This window comes from Populus euphratica, unplaced genomic scaffold, assembly GCF_000495115.2.
Source record: "Populus euphratica unplaced genomic scaffold, PopEup_1.0 scaffold34.1, whole genome shotgun sequence".
NCBI classification, from domain to species: domain Eukaryota; kingdom Viridiplantae; phylum Streptophyta; class Magnoliopsida; order Malpighiales; family Salicaceae; genus Populus; species Populus euphratica.
In genome coordinates, this window is record NW_011499883.1 from 427,863 (window position 1) to 452,162 (window position 24,300).

The 24,300-nt window shown below is 31.0% G+C and overlaps 3 protein-coding genes and 1 long non-coding RNA gene across 6 annotated transcripts; 3 read left to right on the forward strand and 1 right to left on the reverse strand.

Moving 5' to 3' along the window:
* The first annotated feature begins 887 nt into the window (after positions 1-887).
* Positions 888-4,151, forward strand: LOC105129760 (uncharacterized protein At3g49720-like). Of its 2 annotated transcripts, none has more exons than XM_011031966.1 (7): positions 888-1,010; positions 1,145-1,311; positions 1,433-1,472; positions 1,795-1,836; positions 2,496-2,870; positions 3,354-3,409; positions 3,793-4,151. In XM_011031966.1, exons 2-7 carry the CDS (start codon positions 1,189-1,191, stop codon positions 3,943-3,945), a joined length of 789 nt encoding a protein of 262 aa, XP_011030268.1. In that variant the 5' UTR covers positions 888-1,010; positions 1,145-1,188; the 3' UTR covers positions 3,946-4,151. The 2 variants fall into 2 exon arrangements, with proteins under 2 accessions (XP_011030268.1, XP_011030267.1); XM_011031965.1 differs by having other exon boundaries at positions 1,156-1,311.
* Positions 3,353-22,133, reverse strand: LOC105129759 (uncharacterized). Its single transcript, XR_843118.1, has 2 exons — positions 22,007-22,133; positions 3,353-3,627 (listed from the first exon to the last, which is right to left on the reverse strand). It is a non-coding gene; the product is annotated as an uncharacterized LOC105129759 (long non-coding RNA).
* Positions 11,553-12,257, forward strand: LOC105129758 (basic form of pathogenesis-related protein 1-like). Its single transcript, XM_011031964.1, has one exon. It carries the CDS (start codon positions 11,615-11,617, stop codon positions 12,098-12,100), a length of 486 nt encoding a protein of 161 aa, XP_011030266.1. The 5' UTR covers positions 11,553-11,614; the 3' UTR covers positions 12,101-12,257.
* On the forward strand, positions 19,196-22,640 carry LOC105129757 (uncharacterized protein At3g49720-like). Of its 2 annotated transcripts, none has more exons than XM_011031963.1 (7): positions 19,196-19,336; positions 19,471-19,637; positions 19,759-19,798; positions 20,121-20,162; positions 20,822-21,196; positions 21,740-21,795; positions 22,282-22,640. In XM_011031963.1, the coding sequence occupies exons 2-7, from the start codon at positions 19,515-19,517 to the stop codon at positions 22,432-22,434; spliced, it is 789 nt and encodes a 262-aa protein (XP_011030265.1). In that variant the 5' UTR covers positions 19,196-19,336; positions 19,471-19,514; the 3' UTR covers positions 22,435-22,640. The 2 variants fall into 2 exon arrangements, with proteins under 2 accessions (XP_011030265.1, XP_011030264.1); XM_011031962.1 differs by having other exon boundaries at positions 19,482-19,637.
* Positions 22,641-24,300: the final 1,660 nt, after the last annotated feature.

Genomic DNA, 24,300 nt, shown 5'->3' on the forward strand with positions numbered 1-24,300 from the left:
TAGCTTATCAATATACTAAAAGTAATGTTTTTTCTTTTTATGTAATTAGTTTTCTTATCTAAATTCTCACAAATTACTAAATTTTTTAATAATTATTATATTAGATAAATACTACCAAACCTTTCAAATTATAATTTTATCATTTATCTTAATACATCCAAAACCTTCTCATCCAATAGTTATATATGTCACCCTAGGCCGACAATTAAACTGCACCCAAGTACTAAATTTCTGTTGAAGTCAAGTGATAAATAGTTAGTAAATAAAGAAATAAAACTTGACGGTCCAAGATTTAAACCCGGATCTTTGCTCACCAAATCTAAAGTCGGTATCGCAGTTCTTAGTAAACTTCTACTAACATAATGTCTATATAAATATATATTACACTGCTTGCTGTAGGTGTCTCATGTGTTTCTTTCATATTTATGACATGTCAATTTCTAATTAGAAGTGCTTGAAATTTCTGTTGCAAGGGTTAGGTTGGGCCTATACTGGGCTGAACATACTTGGACCCTCTCGTCTTCAAAACAGACTTGGGCCTAAAGACCACGATTAATCCAGTCGAGGCTGCATCAAATCAATCCCCGCTGTGGCGCTTGCTGGATTCCACTCAGCAACAGAATATAAACGGATAAATTCGACTCAGTAAATAAATAAATTAGTAAACAAAAGCAACTTGGATCAATCAATATTGTATTTTTTACTGTATTTTAAAAATATCTTTATTAATAAATTAATATTTTTATAATGATCTGATGTACAATATAAAAATAAAAAATGTTTTTCTAAAAAATTATTTTACTACAAATCTAAAAAAATAATATACTTTTAAAAATCACCAGATTAAGACGCTATAAATTTCCTCCCCCCTCCCTTTTTCTTCAACTCTCTCTCTCTTTCTCACCCAAAGAGCTTACAATAGTAAGACACCGACAGTTGCAGCCGGATCGCGCTCTAAAAGATCTTGAGACCTAACTTTTCTCAATTTCTCGATCTACCTCAACTCTCAGGTAACTTTGTGATTTATATTGCATTAAAAATGAAAATTGCCGAATTAATGAATATGAAATGATAACTGGGATGCTATAGAAGAGGTGTTGTTTAAATGCGATCAGAAATGCCGCATTTAATTGACCTATTACAGTTTGATTTCAGGCCCTCTTGTCTTAGATTGAATTAAAGATAATAATGTCAAGGAGGCCAGGGAATCCTGCTAGACGTTATGCTGATGGGGGGAGTCTTCCTTTTGCTGGTTCAATGCATTCTAAATCACGTTCATCGCCGCTACTATCCGTTGGCCTTCTTGTTGTGGTTGCTCTTCTCAACTCTTGTGATTTGCATTTTCGTTGGGATGCTGAGTTTGTAATCAAGTACGTTGCTTTACTGTGGAAACTGCTGATTCATTTCCTTTTTTTTTCCTTGTTGATTTCAGGGCGCAATCCTTCTCATTGGATATCTTTACAGTGGTTCAGGTATGTGGTTTCTCTACCAACTTTGATCTGTTTCGTCTGATGCTAATTCACTGCAGGATCTGGTTTAAGTGAACTAGATGCATCAACTCTGTTTCGTCTGCTAATACAAATAGTAGCTATATCTTTTTGTGGATGCAAAGAAGGGAAAACAGTTAATATTTAATATTAAACAAAAAGCCAAGGAAAGAGAACTGTCTGTGATGTGTTTCTTGTTTCCTTTTGCTGACATTGATTTTAATAAATGCAGGCAAATGATGTTGAATTGGAGAGTTTTATTTGTTTCAGTACTATTTTTAGTGAATTTGTTATGGTTGTGTGACAGGTGGGCGTACCAGCGATAGAGAAGCTTTAGGCAGTGCAGAAGGTAAATTTGTATGATATCTTTATGTGTGTATTTTTGAGTTGTTTGGGTCCATTAGATTAACTAACATATTGGACCATGTAACCGTGCCCAATTACTTGTGTGTGGGTTTTTCGTACATTTCTGTTCTATTTTTTGGGGGAATGGGAATTTATTTAATTTTATCATCCAAAAAAAAAAAAATCATATAAACCAAGGCGGCTGAGAGCTCCTGGATTTTTTTTTATGGTAGACGTTAGACGTAGTCTATTTTTGCACCGCTTCAATATAAATTCTGAGTTGAGCGTATTTCTTACGTAAACAATGGCTCAAATCTTCAGCTTCTTGACTGTGATATAATTTCATTAGCTGTCTTTATTATCTTTGACCTGTATGTCCATGTTATCTTTCTTATTGTGACCAAGAGTTATTGGGAGCTCTGAGCACCTGAAAATACTTGGGGCGGGTGCGGGCCCCAGCTTTGCCTCTGAACTAGACTTTGCACATTTATCTTTGTTCTCAATGTTTCCTATGTGGAGCATTGAAGACTATTAAGAAAGTTTTTGAGCCTGCACATCTTATATTTTAAGCATTTGCATTCTCTTGTCTAGAAAAGTATTGCCAGTGTGAAAATTTCTGGGCTAAACAATTCAGCAATCTGAGATTTGGATATGCATATTCAGGTGGTGTTTCATGCACATCAGAAGTCCAAAGAGCGATACCTATTCTGAAGAAGGCTCATGGTGACAGCATGCGTAAAGTGTTGCATGTTGGCCCTGACACTTGCTTAGCAGTATCAAGCTTATTAAAAGAAGAGGATACCGAGGCCTGGGGTGTGGAACCATATGACTTAGATGATGTGAGTGCCAGCTGCAAGGGTCTTGTGCGCAAAGGCCTTGTTCGTGTGGCTGACATCAAATTTCCTTTGCCCTACCGGGCAAAATCATTCTCTCTTGTTGTAGTGTCGGACGCTTTGGATTATTTGTCTCCGAAGTATCTCAACAAAACTCTTCCAGAATTGGCGAGAGTGTCAGCTGATGGCTTAGTTATATTTTCTGGTATTTGGTTATGTTGCATATTTTTGTTTTATGTTGTTAGTCTCCACTGCATGAATTCTTGCATATCAAATCCAAGCTAAAAACTTTTCTAATTTGTTGTGGCATTTTGAACAGCAGAAGCTTAAACCACATTCACCTTGCTTATAACCCAAACTAGTCACAGCCTTGCTGCTAGTAAGGATTGAACTTAAGAGAGAGGAATTGCAACTTTAGTCCTCTTTCTCTTTATCACCATTCCTCTTCCCATGCCAAGAAAGATGCATTGATGTTAAAGAGTCAAAACTGATCGTTCTTTATTTCTTAATCAGTGATTAGAAGAGTGATTTCCTTGGAAATTGTAATTATTTGTTCTGCCATGTCATTAACAGACATGCAAGAAGTTTCTGTTTATATTGCCAGTGATCCATTTTTGTTTGAGATTTTCTGTCTTTCGAAATAATTAATCTTCTGATTTGATTGCTGATCTCCTTTTTCTTTCTACAGGCCATCCAGGTCAGCAAAGAGTTAAAGTTGCAGAAATGTCCAAGTTTGGTCGTCCAGTAAGTGGGCAATGTTTCATTACTGTTCTGATTTTACATTAGAGATTTTCTCTGGACATTGGGGTGTCATTTTATGCCACTTCTTATTTTTTTTCTTAGATTTTAGTCTGTTGGATGAGCATTCTATGCCTTTGGGGCTTTATGTCGTTTGTTGTTGAGAAGGTTTGCTTATTCCATCAAGGGAGAAAATGAATGGGGAATATGAAAACTCTGATCATGTCTAGGATAAAATCGATGCTTTCATTTGAATCTTTATATTGCGCTCATGGCTTGCTTGCACTAATCTTCATTGCCTCCCACAGATTTTTTTTTCCTTTTATCGATTAGAGAAACTGAGATTCTAGTCTTAAAGAGATACTAACTAAATTCCTATTTTTGTGAAGGCCAAATTTCGGAGCTCATCCTGGTGGATAAGGTACTTTGTTCAGATTGGTTTACAAGTGAATGAACCCGCCATAAAGAAGTTTGAGCAGGCTTCGTTGAAGAAGTCATACAAGCCAGCCTGCCAAGTTTTCCACCTCCAGTCACACGATTGAAAGTATTGATGTTTCAACAACTTCCATTGCTCTTTCTGCGAAATGGCAGCAAACCACGGCCAATGATAAGCTATGTCGTGGAATACGTTCTCTTTCTTCCTTACCTTGATAACAGTAGATCTCCTTTATCATTATTTATCGAGAAAAGTAAAGCATGTATGGATTCACTTACACTATTCTCTATAAGATAAGTTTTTGTACCCTCCCGCTGTATTGCTTGCATTTACCTTCTGTTATTATATCTAGACCCGTCCTTTATTTTGATCACAGAACATATCTCAAATGTCATTACAATGATAAAATCAGTATGGAAAACCTGTAATTTATATGTTCCACGGTTCATTTTCTTGACGATTATTATTGAAAATGTTTTGAAGGCAAGAACCTTTGACGGTGTCTTAGAGAAGACGCAAGATGTGTTTGTGTTATACGCTGAGTTCCACTACGTGGATTTCAACGAGTTCTAGACTCTTAGGTGCTGTTATGGAATAACGGGAATGATAAGAAAAATAATTTTAATCTTTAATAAGACAAGACGGCTTTATTTTTCATATTAAAAACAAGTAAGATCAGTATTGTAGTAAGAGTTGCTAATAGGAGAAGCAAATACAAGGTACATTCTGGAGCTGGTCCAATACCCAGAACAGCTCCACTTCCCATATGCAAAGGCCCAAGGTACAATGTTCCCATCCCACGGGGAGGCACCTGTTCCAGTCCAGAAAAGAAATTCTCTTACCCTTTTATTTTATCATGTGCATGGCAATTAGTTTTAGCAAGAACAAAAAGATGAAACAGAGGGTAGAAATAATAATAACACCCAACGCTCGTTTGCAAGGGCATAAACTGCTCCGTTAATGGTGGTTGCAGCAGCAGTCTCTCTGCTCCCATTTGCATGCGTCGAGCATTCTCTTCTGGCCTAAAGATCATGAGTCTATCATCTTCTCTCCCGTATTCTTTCATCCCTTCAAACAATCCCTATAACCGAGAAACTAACTCGCGTTCGTTATTAATTATTGAAGAGAATTGAATCACTCTCTCAACAGCACTGCCAACATGATTAACGGTGGCGGTGCAAGTTCATCAGAGCACCAGTTAAGCATTTTTTGAATATATTTATTAGACCATTTATGTTAAAAGAACGAAAATCAAATATTCAAATAAAAAACAATGATATTAAGTAAATACATTAAACAATTTCTTAAGTAAATACATTGAACATCATTGGTTTTTATTCATTTTAAACCCAACTCAACTATAAATAAGATCTAATAAATACTTTTAGATAATTCCTTCAAGGCATTGAATTGCCTTCTCCATATAGATATTGCTTTTCATTAAAAAAACAGACATGGTAGCATACATTGCCCATAAATGGCGAAGAATATTAGATAGACTCAAAACAACCCATCATAAGAAAACCAAGCTCTTTACACTACAATAAATGATTAATTAAAGAATAAACAACAGCCTTTTTCCTTGAAAATGTCAAGCAAGTGAACCTGAAAACATGATTTGTAGTATCATAAACCTCCTACTAAATGTTTGCCTGCAACAGTGAAGGAAGTTTTTTTTAATTAATGAGGTCCGCTCGAATCGTTCTATTCGCTGGCGAGGAAGATTGAGGGTGTGTTTGGTGTTGGAGTTGTTATTGTGGTTGTGGTTTGAAAAAAATTGTTTTATAAAAAGTATTTTTAATTGAGGTTGGTTTGAAAAAATATATATTTGGTTAAAATTATGGTTAAAATTAAGGTTGAACAAAAATTAATTTAATGTGTTTGGTTAAAATAATGTTTTTCAAATTGAGTTTATAATATATATATATATATATATATTAATAATTTTTAATTTAAATATTGTAGATTTAACTATTTTTATTATATAATGAAATAAATAATATTGACATTAAATATTTTTTTTTATTCCATTAAATTATATATAATTTCATCACGTATGAAATCTATCCAATAAAGATTATATTTTTTATGGTTTCTTAAATGCGCAACAACAAAAACTGAATTTTTTATTATGTTATCAAACAATCTCTTTCTAATTTTTTGAATAAAACATAATTCTAAATAAAAATAAAAATTGAATAAAAATAAAAATCAGTAGAGAGAGAAAGGACATACCAGAACAAAAAAAAAAAAGTAATAGAATGGAAAGAATTAGTAAAAAAAGAAAACTAAAAAAAAAAAGAGGCATTGTCCAAAGTGCACTATTTCCATATGCTTCATCTCCAGCACGGGTAAACTTCTTCTCTTTCCCGGTCATAACAATTGACACTGTACATATAAGTGAACAGTCTTTTTACAAAAGTGAACAGCTTATTGTGTATGGAGGCAGAGAGAAGTAGCATAAAACTGCTATTTGCTGACCTGCGTTCAAAACATAAAACATGGTGGGTCCCTCATAAAATAATTCACGTTTCCCCGGTTACCAAACATTTGTTTTCTGTGGTTTGCTTCAAAAACAAAAGCAACCACAGAAACAAACACCCACTGATAGCGGAGCCCATCATCAATAGGCCAAGCGCTTGAAGTTTAACCTCGTCTATTTATATCTCATTTTTTTTTTAATGTGATTGTAATATTGTTTTATTTTTTTGTTAGGTTAAAATTAACTTAAAATTTTATATATTTTGTTAATATGTATTATTTTTATTATATATAAATATTAATTTTTTTTAATTTAGAGTTGTATTTTTACTTGATATAAAAAAATATATTAATAATATTTATACATTAATTTTTTTGCGTTATAAAAAATTATTCAACATACAGTGAGTGAGGTGGGTTGAATATATAGGGACTTTATCACTTTAATTTTTATATTCATAGTAAAGATAATTCTTGATATATTTAAATAAATACATGTAGGACTTTAAATTTATAATTAAAAAAATACACTTGAAAAATTTGAATATTGTTTTTTGTTAAAAAAATTAACCCAATTTAAATTAGGCTAAGTTAAATAACTAGTTTCAAACAGAAAAACTCAACTTCAAAAAAAAGAAATTACTATCAGATTCCGGCAGAAAGAAAACGTTCAAAATTAAGTTTATTGTAGCACAAGAGCATTCATGATAACTACAAAGACTTGGAAAGTTAAAAATCACAGAAGTTATAAACTGTCACGAGTTAGAAATTAACACATTAAAATTATAAAAATACATTAAAAGAAAATTAATTTGAAGTATTTTTTTTAATTTTAATACAAATTAAGTTGAAATTTACTACCAAACAGGGTCTCTCTCCCTTCCAAAGAAGTGAAAATAACCAAACTAAATATGAGAAAAAAGAAGCAATTATTTCTCTGATAAAAAGGCTGAATAGGTTTTGAGCTGTTATTAAACGACAAAGAAACAAGTCGTGTAAGACGACCATTTCCCACATATAGGATTTGAAAAAACTCTGTATATTACCTCTTGGGGGCTCTGTCTCTTGAATTTGTCAATTAGACCCATAAAAAAATTAGTTGCTATTAATAAGAGCAGGATGGATACGCACCCAAAAAGGTCATTTTCAATTTAGTAACCTAAATTGATATCTTTGAACCAGATTTATTACAGGAATTGTTTCTGAAAATATTAATTTTTCAAAGTGTTTTTTTAATTAAAAATATATTTTTTATTTTTATAAAATTTAAATTTTTAGCAACCCCCATTTTGGTCTACAATGTCAGCTTATTACTATGGGCTAACTCCTTGGGCTGAATCAACTTTGGGTCTTTCGAATGGTCCCCAGGCAAGGACATGCTGGACTGTAGGCCCACCATTGGTTCGACAAAGAAGGTTGGGATTCTGTCCATTTCTGGGCCCAAATTTGAAAGGTTTGTTTTCTCTGCCAAATTGGGCTAATGCTTTTTTATTCTTTTTTTTTTTTGGCACGGAGCGGATGCAAAAGTTTCTTCAGTGTCGAAGTTTCCCGGAAAACATGAATTTAGACCTAACAAGATGAGCGCAGCAAGACTTCAAAGGCCTCCTTTATGAAGACAATGGATTCCTATTCTCTTTTGGCTGCTGAAAATCTTGCTATGATACCGTGAATTTGGTTTCAGAAGCAACAATTTCTCGCAGGTTTCAACCTCGTATTTATAACTTCATATATATAACTATGTCAAGCATTTTTGGAAAGATTATTTGATCATCTTTGCTGGATCTGTTAGGCTTGAAACCGTGATAGCTTTTATTTATATATATATTTTAAAAAATGTATTTGGAATTTTTCAATAATTTTGATATATTAATGTTTAGAGTAAAATTAAAAATATTAAAAAATATTTTAATATATTTTTAAATAAAAATAAATTTTAAAATATACCCCAAAGACACCCCCACACACGAAAAGTTTGTACATGTTATCCCAGATGCAATGCACCATGACACAAGCATTAAAAAGCCGAATAGTCAAGAGTCCAAGTCAATTCATAAGAGAAAAAATAAAATAAAAATAGCGGTAGTGATGGGGAAGAATAATATTGAAGTTATCTAGAAATAGAACGAATTAATATATATATATATATATATATATATTAACTTGGTTAAATAAATGCCTTAATTTGATACAGAGGGATTCTTAAAATCTGGTAAAAGAAGCATGCATGGTCATGAATATTCCAAGACTATTTGCTAGCTATTCGAAGTTTATATTCGGAGAGGATTTGAAGTTAGTAATTAAAAAAACAAATTAAATCGCAAGAAACAAATTTAAAAAAAAAAAAAAACGGTGGAAGTTTGTATAAGAACATCAACGCAGTACAAATTAGCGCAATTAAATAAATTATTAACAGCAGAATTGGAGTCGTTTTAGCATCCATTATAGTGGTTATAGTGGTGAGTGTTGTTGAAATTATATTTCATTTCGACTATAATTTGAGAAGTATTAATTAATACATGTTATAATTTACAAGAATTTCACCAAAAATTCTATCTTAAAATCTTAATTATAAAAAATTATAATTTTTACTTTTTAAATCACAACCACAAAAATCAAATACAACACAAAGAACACACTTGCTCAGCAGCGGAGATAGGGAGGCAAAATTGTTTTTCCAACCCCCCTCTTAATAATCTATATAATTTTAGCTAAGATAATATAATAACTGAAATCTTAACCCCTTTTAATTTTATTTATTTTGCTCCGTCGCAGCCCTTGCAATCAGCTAGAATTTTCTACTCATAAACAAGGAAAGTAGTAATAACTGATAAGGCTGTTTGTTTCTGTATTTTAAAAATATTTTAAAAATAATTTAATTTTTTTTATTTTTTTATTAATTTTAAATTAATATATTTTTAATATTTTTAAATTATTTGTATATACTAATATTAAAAATAATTTTTAAAAAATAAAACAATATTATTAATATATATTTTAACATAAAAAACTATTTAAAAATCAACACTTCTAGACAGACTCTAACTTTTTCCATGAACGTTCCTACCATGCTGATCCATGTTTATACGGCACTTTATTTTGATAGAAAGCAGCCACCACATGCTTGACCTTGACAAAGCTCTGCTTTTTTTTCCTTTGTTTTGGATAATAACAAGTTTGGATATTGTCGAAGGTGTCGGCCTTTATAAAAACTGATTTTTAACCGTAATTATGGTAAGGTCAGTTATTGCCAAAACTTGGACTACACGAGAGTTTAATTCCGTATGGAATTTGAATTTTAATATCCTAAGAGAAGACCTTTCCTTCAAAGATTAAGCCAATTTGCCCCTGTATTCATGTTAATCCACTTTTTATATCACTGTTTATGCGTTTGGTAAGAGATTTTTTTTTTTTAATTTTCTTGAAGGATTGCTTTTCAATAGAAAAATCAACTATCTGTTATTTAATTAATCTCTCGAGGAAAAGAAAAGAAAGAAAAAGATGGTGTATCTTGTTGACGCAATCATGGACTTTTATTATAACCTATTTTTAGATCCTCGTAAAAAAATTAAAAACAAAAAATAAATAAATTAAAAATTAAAAAATATTATAAAAAACATAACAGTAAAAAGAGGATATCAAGATACCTTAAAAATAGTTAAAAATTAGTTAAAGAGATTTAAAAAAATAAAGATTAAAATTTAACAATATTTTGTTAATTAATGAGAGACTTGTTGATAAAAAAAATTCAATTTGATAAATAAAATTTCAAAATTAAATATTTATGTATTTAATTAAATTTTATTAAAGGTTTAATTAAATTTATGAAAAATTTGATTCAAAGAAAAATTAATTTTGAGGTTAATTTAGACTTTAATTAGAAAAAAAATATAATTTAAAAAAAATTAAAGTTTTAGGATCAAATTATAATTTTTAAGAGTTAATTTAATCAAATTTAAAATTTAATTTTTAATTTTTTTAACCAAACTGAATTAAATTCAAATATATAAGCTGGGCTCAACATAACCTCGTGAATGGCTCTGCCCTTTCTCACCTCCATTCTTAAGTGGTTGTTTCATTTTTTTATTAAATACTTTTGTAATAAAGAGAAAATTACAATTATAGTTTAAAACAAATATTATAAAGATACTATATCTGTAACTGATTGTAAGTATTATAAAAAATAAAAGAAAAATATTATATGTTCATTAAAATAAATATGTATTTCACAACAAAAATGAAAAAAAAAACAAAAACAATACATGTAGTAAAATAATACAAAATAATAAGTACAAGAATTACCAGCTATAAGTATCTGTGGGAACGATGCGTCTCCATCGGCCATCGTCTTTGCAAGGCTATTCAAGTTCTGTCCCGGTCTTCGCTTTTACAAGTAGAAATCTTTCTTAATTCACAATTAATTGTATTCCTAGATGTGGGTTTAAATGGACCTCTCTATTACTATCGGTAAAAAATAGCACTCTCAGAAAGTCGTTGATTAATTATCCATGCAAGAGGGATAATTAAATACTATATATTATACTGTGTGCTAAAATAATTCCATCTTATATATATATGAACAATATCTCCTTTCTATGAAAAATTGAAGGCACTTCTAGAAAACGAACATAAAGACCCGATTAGCTCATTTTATCAACTACTCCACGTGCTATTATCTTCAAATTACCTGACAAGACCGCAATTAGAATTTTTTAATCATTTCACGGTGGTGTATGAGTCTATCAATAACATGTTTGTTTATATATTTTAAAAATGTTTTTTACAAATTTTAAAAAGATTAATTTATTATATTTTAAAATAAAAAATATTTTTAAAAAAATCCTTAATAAAATACTGTTAGAAAATAATATAAATTATATATTGAGATTTTATTTTAATAATTTAAATTTTTAGGTTAAATTGATTATTTAATATGATATCAGAGTTTTAATAATTATATAGTCATAAATTTGAATTTTATTATCCTTATTTACATGATAAAATTAAGTATATGGTAGTATAAGTTTGTGTAAGTTTCACGTTTAAGAGAATATATTAAAAAATAATATAAATTATATTTTAAAATCTCACCTAATTACTTAAATTTTTAGATTAAATTGATTTTTTAACAAATATTTATGAAAATACAAAACGGGATCAATTGTTTTTACATTTGGCCATGATGGTCTAATTAAAACAATCCCCCCCGGACCCTATATATACATGCATGCGTCCACTCTCTTTCATTCATAACAAAACTATTTCACATCCCGCTTAGAAAACAAAGAAAAAACGACATGGAAATCTCCAAGAATTCACTAGCAATTGCTTTTCTTATTTCCTTAGCTATAATAATCCCTCTATCCCTTGCCCAAAACTCCCCACAAGACTACCTCAATGCCCACAATAATGCTCGTGCACAGGTACGTGTTGGGAATATTGTCTGGGACAATAACGTGGCAGCTTATGCAAGCAACTATATTAAACGGCTCACGGGCGATTGCAGACTCGTGCATTCTGGAGGGCCTTATGGCGAGAACCTTGCAGGGAGTAGTGGTGATCTTACAGGCAGCGCTGCGGTGAAATTGTGGGTTAATGAGAAACCAAAGTATGATTACAACTCCAATTCATGTGTTGGTGGAGAATGCAGGCATTACACTCAGGTGGTTTGGCGCAACTCGGTTCGTTTAGGTTGTGCTAAAGCAAGGTGCAGCAATGGGGGCACAGTCATCAGCTGCAACTATGCTCCCCCTGGCAACTACGTTAACCAGCGTCCTTACTAGCTGTGACTCTAGGGTTTGGTATGCAGGACTGCACGCGTGCGTGTTAAATAAGCCATGTCATTTGGCCAATGATAATAAACTGGAGACGATGTATTTCCGCTCCTAATTACATCAAACCATATGGTGCGATAATATTCACTTCAATTTCTTTGAAAAAGATGTTTCAATGACCTTTCAAGCCATCATGTTTGATGAGGCACGAGCTTTAAAAGGGTGCCATACTTAGTCAGCAATAAGGCGGCTGAGAATTAATGCAAATTCTTTCATATCAATTAACCACATATATTAATACTCCATAGGAAAAAAGGAGAGAGATATATTCCTCCCAACAATTAATCCCGTAAATCTCCATCAAGCCTCCCAACAAAAGATTTTTCCAATTGAATCCCCGTCTAATTGGATGTTAATATCCAATAAACAACCCCCCCCCCCCAAAAAAAAAAAAAAAACAAAGAAAAAAACAAAGAAAAGAAAAAAGAACCATTCAGGTATTTGGATAATTAATGTCTTATTAGATGGTGGGCTGGATTGAAAAAGTTGTTTGTTAATGGATCTCAATCAAGAATATTGGGATAATAGTTGCATATTTTTTCCTTTCCATAATAGAAATATAAATTTAAATGACTCGTTTGGCTTAAATTATTATTATTTTAATTATTTCTCTTACGATCGAGCTTGTAAGAGAAAATTCAGCTATCAATTTGGACCACACTATCATGAAAAAAATGGATATTATTCCATTATGGAAATGGATGAATGAAAATGAAGACGATTAGACGACTAAAGTAGGAGAGCACATGACCCGTATAGCGACAACCATGAACGTGAGGCCAAAATAGCATATTCTTAATAAATAAATAAAAATTCTAAATTCTATATTTTTATATTATGACCATAATTAGATTAAAAATGAAGATAATATAATATTTATTAGGATAGACAAATTACCTTAATATTTAAATTTTGACATTATTTTTTCATAGACGTTATGGCTTAATTTGATTATCATGGCACTTTTTTCTTTACCGGAAAATCTTTTTGTATTTACCTAATTATTAAGTTTTAGGACAAATCCAATAAAAAAAACTTTGTATATTCTTAATCAAGTCTTTTCATGCGTATATTCATAGACGTTATTATTATGATTCTATCCACATTATTGGTTTTTGCAAAAAAAACCAATAGTCTCATAAATAACTTAAAATGTTTTGTTATATATATAATTCTAATAATTAAGAAATAAAAATTACTTAATAATAAAATTGATATAAAAATATATTTAAGATGAAAATTGATATTAATATACTAGTTGGTGTCATTTTCGAGGTTTGCCTTAAATTTTAGTCAAAAGAAATTTTTTTGACCTTTGGAATAAAAGAAAAGGATAAGAAAGCGAAGGATAAGAAACATTATTATGTTAGTGAAAATTCAACATCTCACCCTTTGACCAATTTGAGTTTAATTAATCACTTTACACGTTGAATCACACCTTGAGATTAAATGAAGTTGATCGCAATCTTCCTCGTAAATCCAGGGGCAGTGTAATAGAAAGCTTTAATTTGAACAATCTTTCATGTTGAAAAGATAAATAGAAATTGATCTTTAATAGTTGAAGTTAATATTCTACTAATGTTGATCCATTGTTAAAGATTATTTACCTGCTATTGATGTTGATCCATTGTTGAAAATTATCTATGGAAATTCAGGTTATGTACATAAACTAATTGAGTTAGACTCAATCACTTGAGCTCTTACTTTCCAGTTGCACCCTTGTATATATATTCTCTTTGTAAACACTGCAGAATATACTAAATGAAATAAAACTTTTGTCAATTATTCTTTCCAGATTCTTTTATCTTGTTTTCATGGTATCAGAGCACATGAAACTTTAAATATATTAACCAAGCTTCCGCAAAACCTCCAATGGAGGACATTATTGATTCAACTAGTACTAACCAAAATACTACCCTTCAGAACATGTCTTTTTTAACCATTAATCCTTCTAATCCCTTTTTTATTCACTCATTAGGTCATCCAAGTATGAATCTTCTTCCAAAAGTTCTTGATGGAACCAATTATGCCATATGACGACATTCCATGTTAATAAGTCTTAGCATTAAAAACAAGTTGGGATTTATTAATGGAACCATACTTATACCAGGTGAATCTGATTCTAAATATATGTTATGACAACGATGTAATGATATGGTTTTTTCTTGAATTCTTAACTCCTGAAACCAAGAGCTTGCTAATAGTGTTCTCTATATTGAAACCCCCTCTAAAATCTGGTTCAATCTACAAGAATGATTCTTATAAGGTGATTTTTCTCATCATTATCAAGTTCAGCATTTCATTGTAGAATTGCAGCAAAATCAAGATTCAATTTTCTCATATTACACCAAGATAAAAACATTATGGGATGAATTAAAAATGAGTAGTCCAGTCATTCAATGCATGTGTGGTGGAATGAAACAATTATCAAACAACGAAGAAAATATGAGACTTGGTCAATTTTTTATGGGATTAAGTGAGAGCTATTAAGCTATTAGAGGGCAAATCATGCTCATGTATACTGCGTACCTTTGATGGAACCAGATGATGAAGGTGGCGATGGTTTGAGATATGTCACGTGGTTGCAAACCTAATCACGTAAAGCACGAAGAGGACTTTGATGTCATTGAGAACAACATAAAGGTCGCACTGGAGTGATGGAAGAAGGGTGTTGAACAAGGCTTACAGGAATGGGTGGAGCAAAGGTGGAAGTGGCTGAAGGCAGAGAAATCTGGCAAGGTCAGGTTAAAAGGGGTGACGGAATCGACCAATTCTAATTGTATGGTGGAGATGGTGGGGAATGTGTCAGAAAGAGGATGGTCATAAATAAAATGAAGAAGGACATGTATAGAGGGTGTAGGAATGGATGGAGGGGACTCAAAAAGAAAAATATATTCATGAAAAAGAATATCACATCAAGTTAACATATCAATTTGATGACCTAGATTATGAGACTATGATAACCATATAAAAACACAAATAAAAACAAATTATGAAGCATAATTCCTTATTAACCAAATATTGAAGAATAAAATTAAAAAAATCAATTAAAAAGGGGCCTAAAAAGAAAACTAAGTTAATTTATTAAACTCGCGATCAGAGTTACAAGACTGAGAAAAGCCTATAAAAAACAGATTAAAACAAATTATAAAATCTAATTCCTAATCAACTTGATGATAATGGATATAATTAAAAAAACCAATTAAAAAATAACATAAAAATTACTTAAGTCCATGTGTCGAAGTTACAACTTGGATAAAAGAAGAAGAAGATAATGTGCAGAATTAGATCAAAAGTTACATGGAAAAGGCCATCAAAATCTACTCTAAATAAACAAAAGGGACATAAACTAATTATTTTTTGAAAATAAACCATTCAACTTGATAGAGAGATAAAACTCATTGAGAATACCCTTCATTTTTGCATTTTAAGCTTTGATTTTTTTTTTTCATTCAAGAATTGTTTATGATATTTATCGTATGAAATGACCATGTTTTAGTTTGTTTACACACATACGCACACATTTAATTTGTTTGAGTACAAACTTGTTATATAATTAATTGTTTTATTATTAACCAATTATTTTATGATGTTCAATGAATGATTAATGATATACTTTTGATGATTGGATAGTTGTTTTTATTCAGTTTTAGAAGTTCATATAAGTCATTATGATATTGCTTGTGATTTAAATGAGCTTTTAGATTGATAAAAATAAAATATGTGCATATTTGTATGTTAACAATAGGTTATAGATTTTGATTTCTATGTATTTTAATGTTTACATATTTATTGTTGTTTTTTAAATTTTAAAAATGTAAACATGAGTGTATGTGACCTGCATGAATAAGTTTTAGACATTTGTTTTTTGGTTTGGATGTATTTTTTTGGGTTTTAGCCTTTGATGGATGTTTCTATGTTTTTGGAATAACATTTATCAATTGAACTTTATTTTAGGTCATGGATTTTTATGCCATTTTAATCAATTTATGGTTCTTATATGTGCGTGAATGCTTTTTAATCATTAATCTAGGGTTTTTATAGTTTAGAAACAATGAAATTATAGCATATGATCTTCATTTCTTCATTTTATAGTTTTCCCCAAAATCAATCATGACAATTAGGTATTTATTATGATGTTTTATTCATAGATTTTTGTATAAACATTGGTTTTGCATGTTTTTGTGCTTTTGGTGTCATGTAATATGGTTTTTTTTTTAATCACAAAGCTAGGTTTATTCTTGTTTTTTTTTTGTCAGATTTAAGATAAACTTTTTAATCATTAATCTAGGGTTTTTATGGTTTAAAAACATTGAAATTATGGTATTTGATCTTTGTTTCCTTCATTTTATAATTTGCCCCAAAATCAATCGTGATGATTGGGTGTTTATTATGATGATTCATTCTTAAATATTTTAATAAACATTGATTTTGCATGTTTATGTGCCTTTAATGAGATGTAATATGGTCTTTTTTTGGAATCATGTAGCTAGGTTTGTTCATGTTCAAGCCAAAAAACCTTGTTTAATCTTTAAAATTTTATTTCTTGTTTCTTGGCTTTGTTTTGTGAGTTTGGGTTCTTAGGGTTATTAAGCCCAACTTACATGGCTTGACCGACCCCCCTCCATAGCCATAAGGCTATGTTCGGAGTATATTATTTTTATCAAAGGTAAAATGTATTTTATTGTCTTAAAAGGTATGTTTGTCAAACATGATCTTAAAATATTTTTTAAGTTTCTTATTTTTAATTAAATGTATATTTGACAAATATATTTTATTGACTTTCCAGCAGTGTTTTTTTTTTTTTATGTTTTTACCAAACAAACTTTAAATAATTTTTAAAAAAATATAAACACATTGAGGTACCCTTTTAAATTTATTTTTAGGTCCCTCGCATGTTTTCCAATAATTTTATTTAATTATTTGAGCTTGAAACTTACACTAAAAGATATCGACCCAATCTTAAATATATTTTTTTTATTTAAGACTTCAAAAAAATAAAAAAATTTAAAAATATACAAAAATATATTTTTATTTATGTATATATAACCAAATTCTAAAAATTTCTTGCATTTTCATTTTTATCATACTTGAAAAAATACAAAAACAATTCAATTAATGTGTATTATAACAAGTTTGTGATTATCCATTAAGATTTGATCAAAAATTCAAAAATAATATAAAAATCATTTTGCTTAAATTTAGATTTTTTTTTATCTTAGAATGGTTAGGTTTTTAACTTAATAGTATAAGGATTTTTTATTGAAATGAATTTTTATTAAATTTTGATTTTGTAAGTTCAAAAGTAACTCAAATAACCCGTAAAAACATAATTTGACTTATAAAAATTTTCAAGATGATTTTTTTTAATATTAAGATAACAATATATGAGATTGATTTAGGTTAAGTCAAGTTAACATATCAATTTGATGACCTAGATTATGAGACTATGATAACCATATAAAAACACAAATAAAAACAAATTATGAAGCATAATTCCTTATTAACCAAATATTGAAGAATAAAATTAAAAAAAATCAATTAAAAAAAAAGCCTAAAAAGCAAATTAAGTTAATCTATTAAACTCACGATCAGAGTTATAAGACTGAGAAAAGCCTATAAAAAACATATTAAAACAAATTATAAATATACTAAAAGTAATGTTTTTTCTTATAATCTTTTATTGAAATGAATTTTTATTAAATTTTAGATAGATAAATGAATAAAAATATAATCTTAATAATAATAATTAATTAATAATATAGCTTATCAATATACTAAAAGTAATGTTTTTTCTTTTTATATAATTAGTTTTCTTATCTAAATTCTCACAAATTACTAAATTTTTTAATAATTATTATATTAGATAAATACTACCAAACCTTTCAAATTATAATTTTATCATTTATCTTAATACATCCAAAACCTTCTCATCCAATAGGTATATCTGTCATCCACAGCCGACAATTAAACTGCACCCAAGTACTAAATTTCTGTTGAACTTAGAAATAATATAAAAATCATTTTGCTTAAATTTGAAAATTTTTTTTAAACTTAGAATGGTTAGAATTTTTACTTAATAATACAAACATTTCTTTATTGAGATGATTTTTTTTTAAATTTTAAATAAATTAAAAAATAAAAACATAGCCTTTTAAAAAAAATCAATTAATAATACAATTTATTATATATATAAAAAATATTAAAAGTGATATATTTTCTCTATATAATTAGTTTTTACATCCAAATCTTTATAAATTACTTAGATTTTTTAATGGTTATTATATTATCTAAACCTTTCAAATTATAATTTTATCATCTATCTTGATACATCCAAAACCTTCTCATCCAATAGTTATATATGTCACCCTAGGCCGACAATTAAACTGCACCCAAGTACTAAATTTCTGTTGAAGTCAAGTGATAAATAGTTAGTAAATAAAGAAATAAAACTTGACGGTCCAAGATTTAAACCCGGATCTTTGCTCACCAAATCTAAAGTCGGTATCGCAGTTCTTAGTAAACTTCTACTAACATAATGTCTATATAAATATATATTACACTGCTTGCTGTAGGTGTCTCATGTGTTTCTTTCATATTTATGACATGTCAATTTCTAATTAGAAGTGCTTGAAATTTCTGTTGCAAGGGTTAGGTTGGGCCTATACTGGGCTGAACATACTTGGACCCTCTCGTCTTCAAAACAGACTTGGGCCTAAAGACCACGATTAATCCAGTCGAGGCTGCATCAAATCAATCCCCGCTGTGGCGCTTGCTGGATTCCACTCAGCAACAGAATATAAACGGATAAATTCGACTCAGTAAATAAATAAATTAGTAAACAAAAGCAACTTGGATCAATCAATATTGTATTTTTTACTGTATTTTAAAAATATCTTTATTAATAAATTAATATTTTTACAATGATCTGATGTACAATATAAAAATAAAAATGTTTTTCTAAAAAATTATTTTACTACAAATCTAAAAAAATAATATACTTTTAAAAATCACCAGATTAAGACGCTATAAATTTCCTCCCCCCTCCCTTTTTCTTCAACTCTCTCTCTCTTTCTCACCCAAAGAGCTTACAATAGTAAGACACCGACAGTTGCAGCCAGATCGCGCTCTAAAAGATCTTGAGACCTAACTTTTCTCAATTTCTCGATCTACCTCAACTCTCAGGTAACTTTGTGATTTATATTGCATTAAAAATGAAAATTGCCGAATTAATGAATATGAAATGATAACTGGGATGCTATAGAAGAGGTGTTGTTTAAATGCGATCAGAAATGCCGCATTTAATTGACCTATTACAGTTTGATTTCAGGCCCTCTTGTCTTAGATTGAATTTAAGATAATAATGTCAAGGAGGCCAGGGAATCCTGCTAGACGTTATGCTGATGGGGGGAGTCTTCCTTTTGCTGGTTCAATGCATTCTAAATCACGTTCATCGCCGCTACTATCCGTTGGCCTTCTTGTTGTGGTTGCTCTTCTCAACTCTTGTGATTTGCATTTTCGTTGGGATGCTGAGTTTGTAATCAAGTACGTTGCTTTACTGTGGAAACTGCTGATTCATTTCCTTTTTTTTTCCTTGTTGATTTCAGGGCGCAATCCTTCTCATTGGATATCTTTACAGTGGTTCAGGTATGTGGTTTCTCTACCAACTTTGATCTGTTTCGTCTGATGCTAATTCACTGCAGGATCTGGTTTAAGTAAACTAGATGCATCAACTCTGTTTCGTCTGCTAATACAAATAGTAGCTATATCTTTTTGTGGATGCAAAGAAGGGAAAACAGTTAATATTTAATATTAAACAAAAAGCCAAGGAAAGAGAACTGTCTGTGATGTGTTTCTTGTTTCCTTTTGCTGACATTGATTTTAATAAATGCAGGCAAATGATGTTGAATTGGAGAGTTTTATTTGTTTCAGTACTATTTTTAGTGAATTTGTTATGGTTGTGTGACAGGTGGGCGTACCAGCGATAGAGAAGCTTTAGGCAATGCAGAAGGTAAATTTGTATGATATCTTTATGTGTGTATTTTTGAGTTGTTTGGGTCCATTAGATTAACTAACATATTGGACCATGTAACCGTGCCCAATTACTTGTGTGTGGGTTTTTCGTACATTTCTGTTCTATTTTTTGGGGGAATGGGAATTTATTTAATTTTATCATCCAAAAAAAAAAAAATCATATAAACCAAGGCGGCTGAGAGCTCCTGGATTTTTTTTTATGGTAGACGTTAGACGTAGTCTATTTTTGCACCGCTTCAATATAAATTCTGAGTTGAGCGTATTTCTTACGTAAACAATGGCTCAAATCTTCAGCTTCTTGATTGTGATATAATTTCATTAGCTGTCTTTATTATCTTTGACCTGTATGTCCATGTTATCTTTCTTATTGTGACCAAGAGTTATTGGGAGCTCTGAGCACCTGAAAATACTTGGGGCGGGTGCGGGCCCCAGCTTTGCCTCTGAACTAGACTTTGCACATTTATCTTTGTTCTCAATGTTTCCTATGTGGAGCATTGAAGACTATTAAGAAAGTTTTTGAGCCTGCACATCTTATATTTTAAGCATTTGCATTCTCTTGTCTAGAAAAGTATTGCCAGTGTGAACATTTCTGGGCTAAACAATTCAGCAATCTGAGATTTGGATATGCATATTCAGGTGGTGTTTCATGCACATCAGAAGTCCAAAGAGCGATACCTATTCTGAAGAAGGCTCATGGTGACAGCATGCGTAAAGTGTTGCATGTTGGCCCTGACACTTGCTTAGCAGTATCAAGCTTATTAAAAGAAGAGGATACCGAGGCCTGGGGTGTGGAACCATATGACTTAGATGATGTGAGTGCCAGCTGCAAGGGTCTTGTGCGCAAAGGCCTTGTTCGTGTGGCTGACATCAAATTTCCTTTGCCCTACCGGGCAAAATCATTCTCTCTTGTTGTAGTGTCGGACGCTTTGGATTATTTGTCTCCGAAGTATCTCAACAAAACTCTTCCAGAATTGGCGAGAGTGTCAGCTGATGGCTTAGTTATATTTTCTGGTATTTGGTTATGTTGCATATTTTTGTTTTATGTTGTTAGTCTCCACTGCATGAATTCTTGCATATCAAATCCAAGCTAAAAACTTTTCTAATTTGTTGTGGCATTTTGAACAGCAGAAGCTTAAACCACATTCACCTTGCTTATAACCCAAACTAGTCACAGCCTTGCTGCTAGTAAGGATTGAACTTAAGAGAGAGGAATTGCAACTTTAGTCCTCTTTCTCTTTATCACCATTGCTCTTCCCATGCCAAGAAAGATGCATTTATGATAAAGAGTCAAAACTGACCGTTCTTTATTTCTTAATCAGTGATTAGAAGAGCATTTATGATAAAGAGTCAAAACTGATCGTTCTTTATTTCTTAATCAGTGATTAGAAGAGTGATTTCCTTGGAAATTGTAATTATTTGTTCTGCCATGTCATTAACAGACATGCAAGAAGTTTCTGTTTATATTGCCAGTGATCCATTTTTGTTTGAGATTTTCTGTCTTTCGAAATAATTAATCTTCTGATTTGATTGCTGATCTCCTTTTTCTTTCTACAGGCCATCCAGGTCAGCAAAGAGTTAAAGTTGCAGAAATGTCGAAGTTTGGTCGTCCAGTAAGTGGGCAATGTTTCATTACTGTTCTGATTTTACTTTAGAGATTTTCTCTGGACATTGAGGTGTCATTTTATGCCAATTCTGATTTTTTTTTCTTAGATTTTAGTCTGTTGGATGAGCATTCTATCTATGCCTTTGGGGCTTTCTGTCATTTGTTGTTGAGAGGCTTTGCTTATTTCCATCAAGGGAGAAAATGAAAACTCTGATCATGTCTAGGATAAAATCGATGCTTTCATTTGAATCTTTATATTGCGCTCATGGCTTGCTTGCACTAATCTTCATTGCCTCCCACAGATTTTTTTTTCCTTTTATCGATTAGAGAAACTGAGATTCTAGTCTTAAAGAGATACTAACTAAATTCCTATTCGCTTGTACTAATCTTCGTTGCCTCACAGATTTTTTTTTTCCTTTTTTCCTTTTATCGATTACAGAAACTGAGATTCTAATCTTAAAGAGATACTAACTAAATTCCTATTTTTGTGAAGGCCAAATTTCGGAGCTCATCCTGGTGGATAAGGTACTTTGTTCAGATTGGTTTACAAGTGAATGAACCCGCCATAAAGAAGTTTGAGCAGGCTTCGTTGAAGAAGTCATACAAGCCAGCCTGCCAAGTTTTCCACCTCCAGTCACACGATTGAAAGTATTGATGTTTCAACAACTTCCATTGCTCTTTCTGCGAAATGGCAGCAAACCACGGCCAATGATAAGCTATGTCGTGGAATACGTTCTCTTTCTTCCTTACCTTGATAACAGTAGATCTCCTTTATCATTATTTATCGAGAAAAGTAAAGCATGTATGGATTCACTTACACTATTCTCTATAAGATAAGTTTTTGTACCCTCCCGCTGTATTGCTTGCATTTACCTTCTGTTATTATATCTAGACCCGTCCTTTATTTTGATCACAGAACATATCTCAAATGTCATTACAATGATAAAATCAGTATGGAAAACCTGTAATTTATATGTTCCACGGTTCATTTTCTTGACGATTATTATTGAAAATGTTTTGAAGGCAAGAACCTTTGACGGTGTCTTAGAGAAGACGCAAGATGTGTTTGTGTTATACGCCGAGTTCCACTACGTGGATTTCAACGAGTTCCAGACTCTTAGGTGCTGTTATGGAATAACGGGAATGATAAGAAAAATAATTTTAATCTTTAATAAGACAAGACGGCTTTATTTTTCATATTAAAAACAGTAAGATCAGTATTGTAGTAAGAGTTGCTAATAGGAGAAGCAAATACAAGGTACATTCTGGAGCTGGTCCAATACCCAGAACAGCTCCACTTCCCATATGCAAAGGCCCAAGGTACAATGTTCCCATCCCACGGGGAGGCACCTGTTCCAGTCCAGAAAAGAAATTCTCTTACCCTTTTATTTTATCATGTGCATGGCAATAAGTTTTAGCAAGAACAAAAAGATGAAACAGAGGGTAGAATTAACAATAACACCCAACGCTCGTTTGCAAGGGCATAAACTGCTCCGTTAATGGTGGTTGCAGCAGCAGTCTCTCCGCTCCCATTTGCAAGCGTCGAGCATTCTCTTCTGGCCTAAAGATCATGAGTCTATCATCTTCTCTCCCGTATTCTTTCATCCCTTCAAACAATCCCTATAACCGAGAAACTAACTCGCGTTCGTTATTAATTATTGAAGAGAATTGAATCACTCTCTCAACAGCACTGCCAACATGATTAACGGTGGCGGTGCAAGTTCATCAGAGCACCAGTTAAGCATTTTTTGAATATATTTATTAGACCATTTATGTTAAAAGAACGAAAATCAAATATTCAAATAAAAAACAATGATATTAAGTAAATACATTAAACAATTTCTTAAGTAAATACATTGAACATCATTGGTTTTTATTCATTTTAAACCCAACTCAACTATAAATAAGATCTAATAAATACTTTTAGATAATTCCTTCAAGGCATTGAATTGCCTTCTCCATATAGATATTGCTTTTCATTAAAAAAACAGACATGGTAGCATACATTGCCCATAAATGGCGAAGAATATTAGATAGACTCAAAACAACCCATCATAAGAAAACCAAGCTCTTTACACTACAATAAATGATTAATTAAAGAATAAACAACAGCCTTTTTCCTTGAAAATGTCAAGCAAGTGAACCTGAAAACATGATTTGTAGTATCATAAACCTCCTACTAAATGTTTGCCTGCAACAGTGAAGGAAGTTTTTTTTAATTAATGAGGTCCGCTCGAATCGTTCTATTCGCTGGCGAGGAAGATTGAGGGTGTGTTTGGTGTTGGAGTTGTTGTTGTGGTTGTGATTTGAAAAAAATTGTTTTATAAAAAGTATTTTTAATTGAGGTTGGTTTGAAAAAATATATATTTGGTTAAAATTATGGTTAAAATTAAGGTTGAACAAAAATTAATTTAATGTGTTTGGTTAAAATAATGTTTTTCAAATTGAGTTTATAATATATATATATATATTTCCATATGCTTCATCTCCAGCACGGGTAAACTTCTTCTCT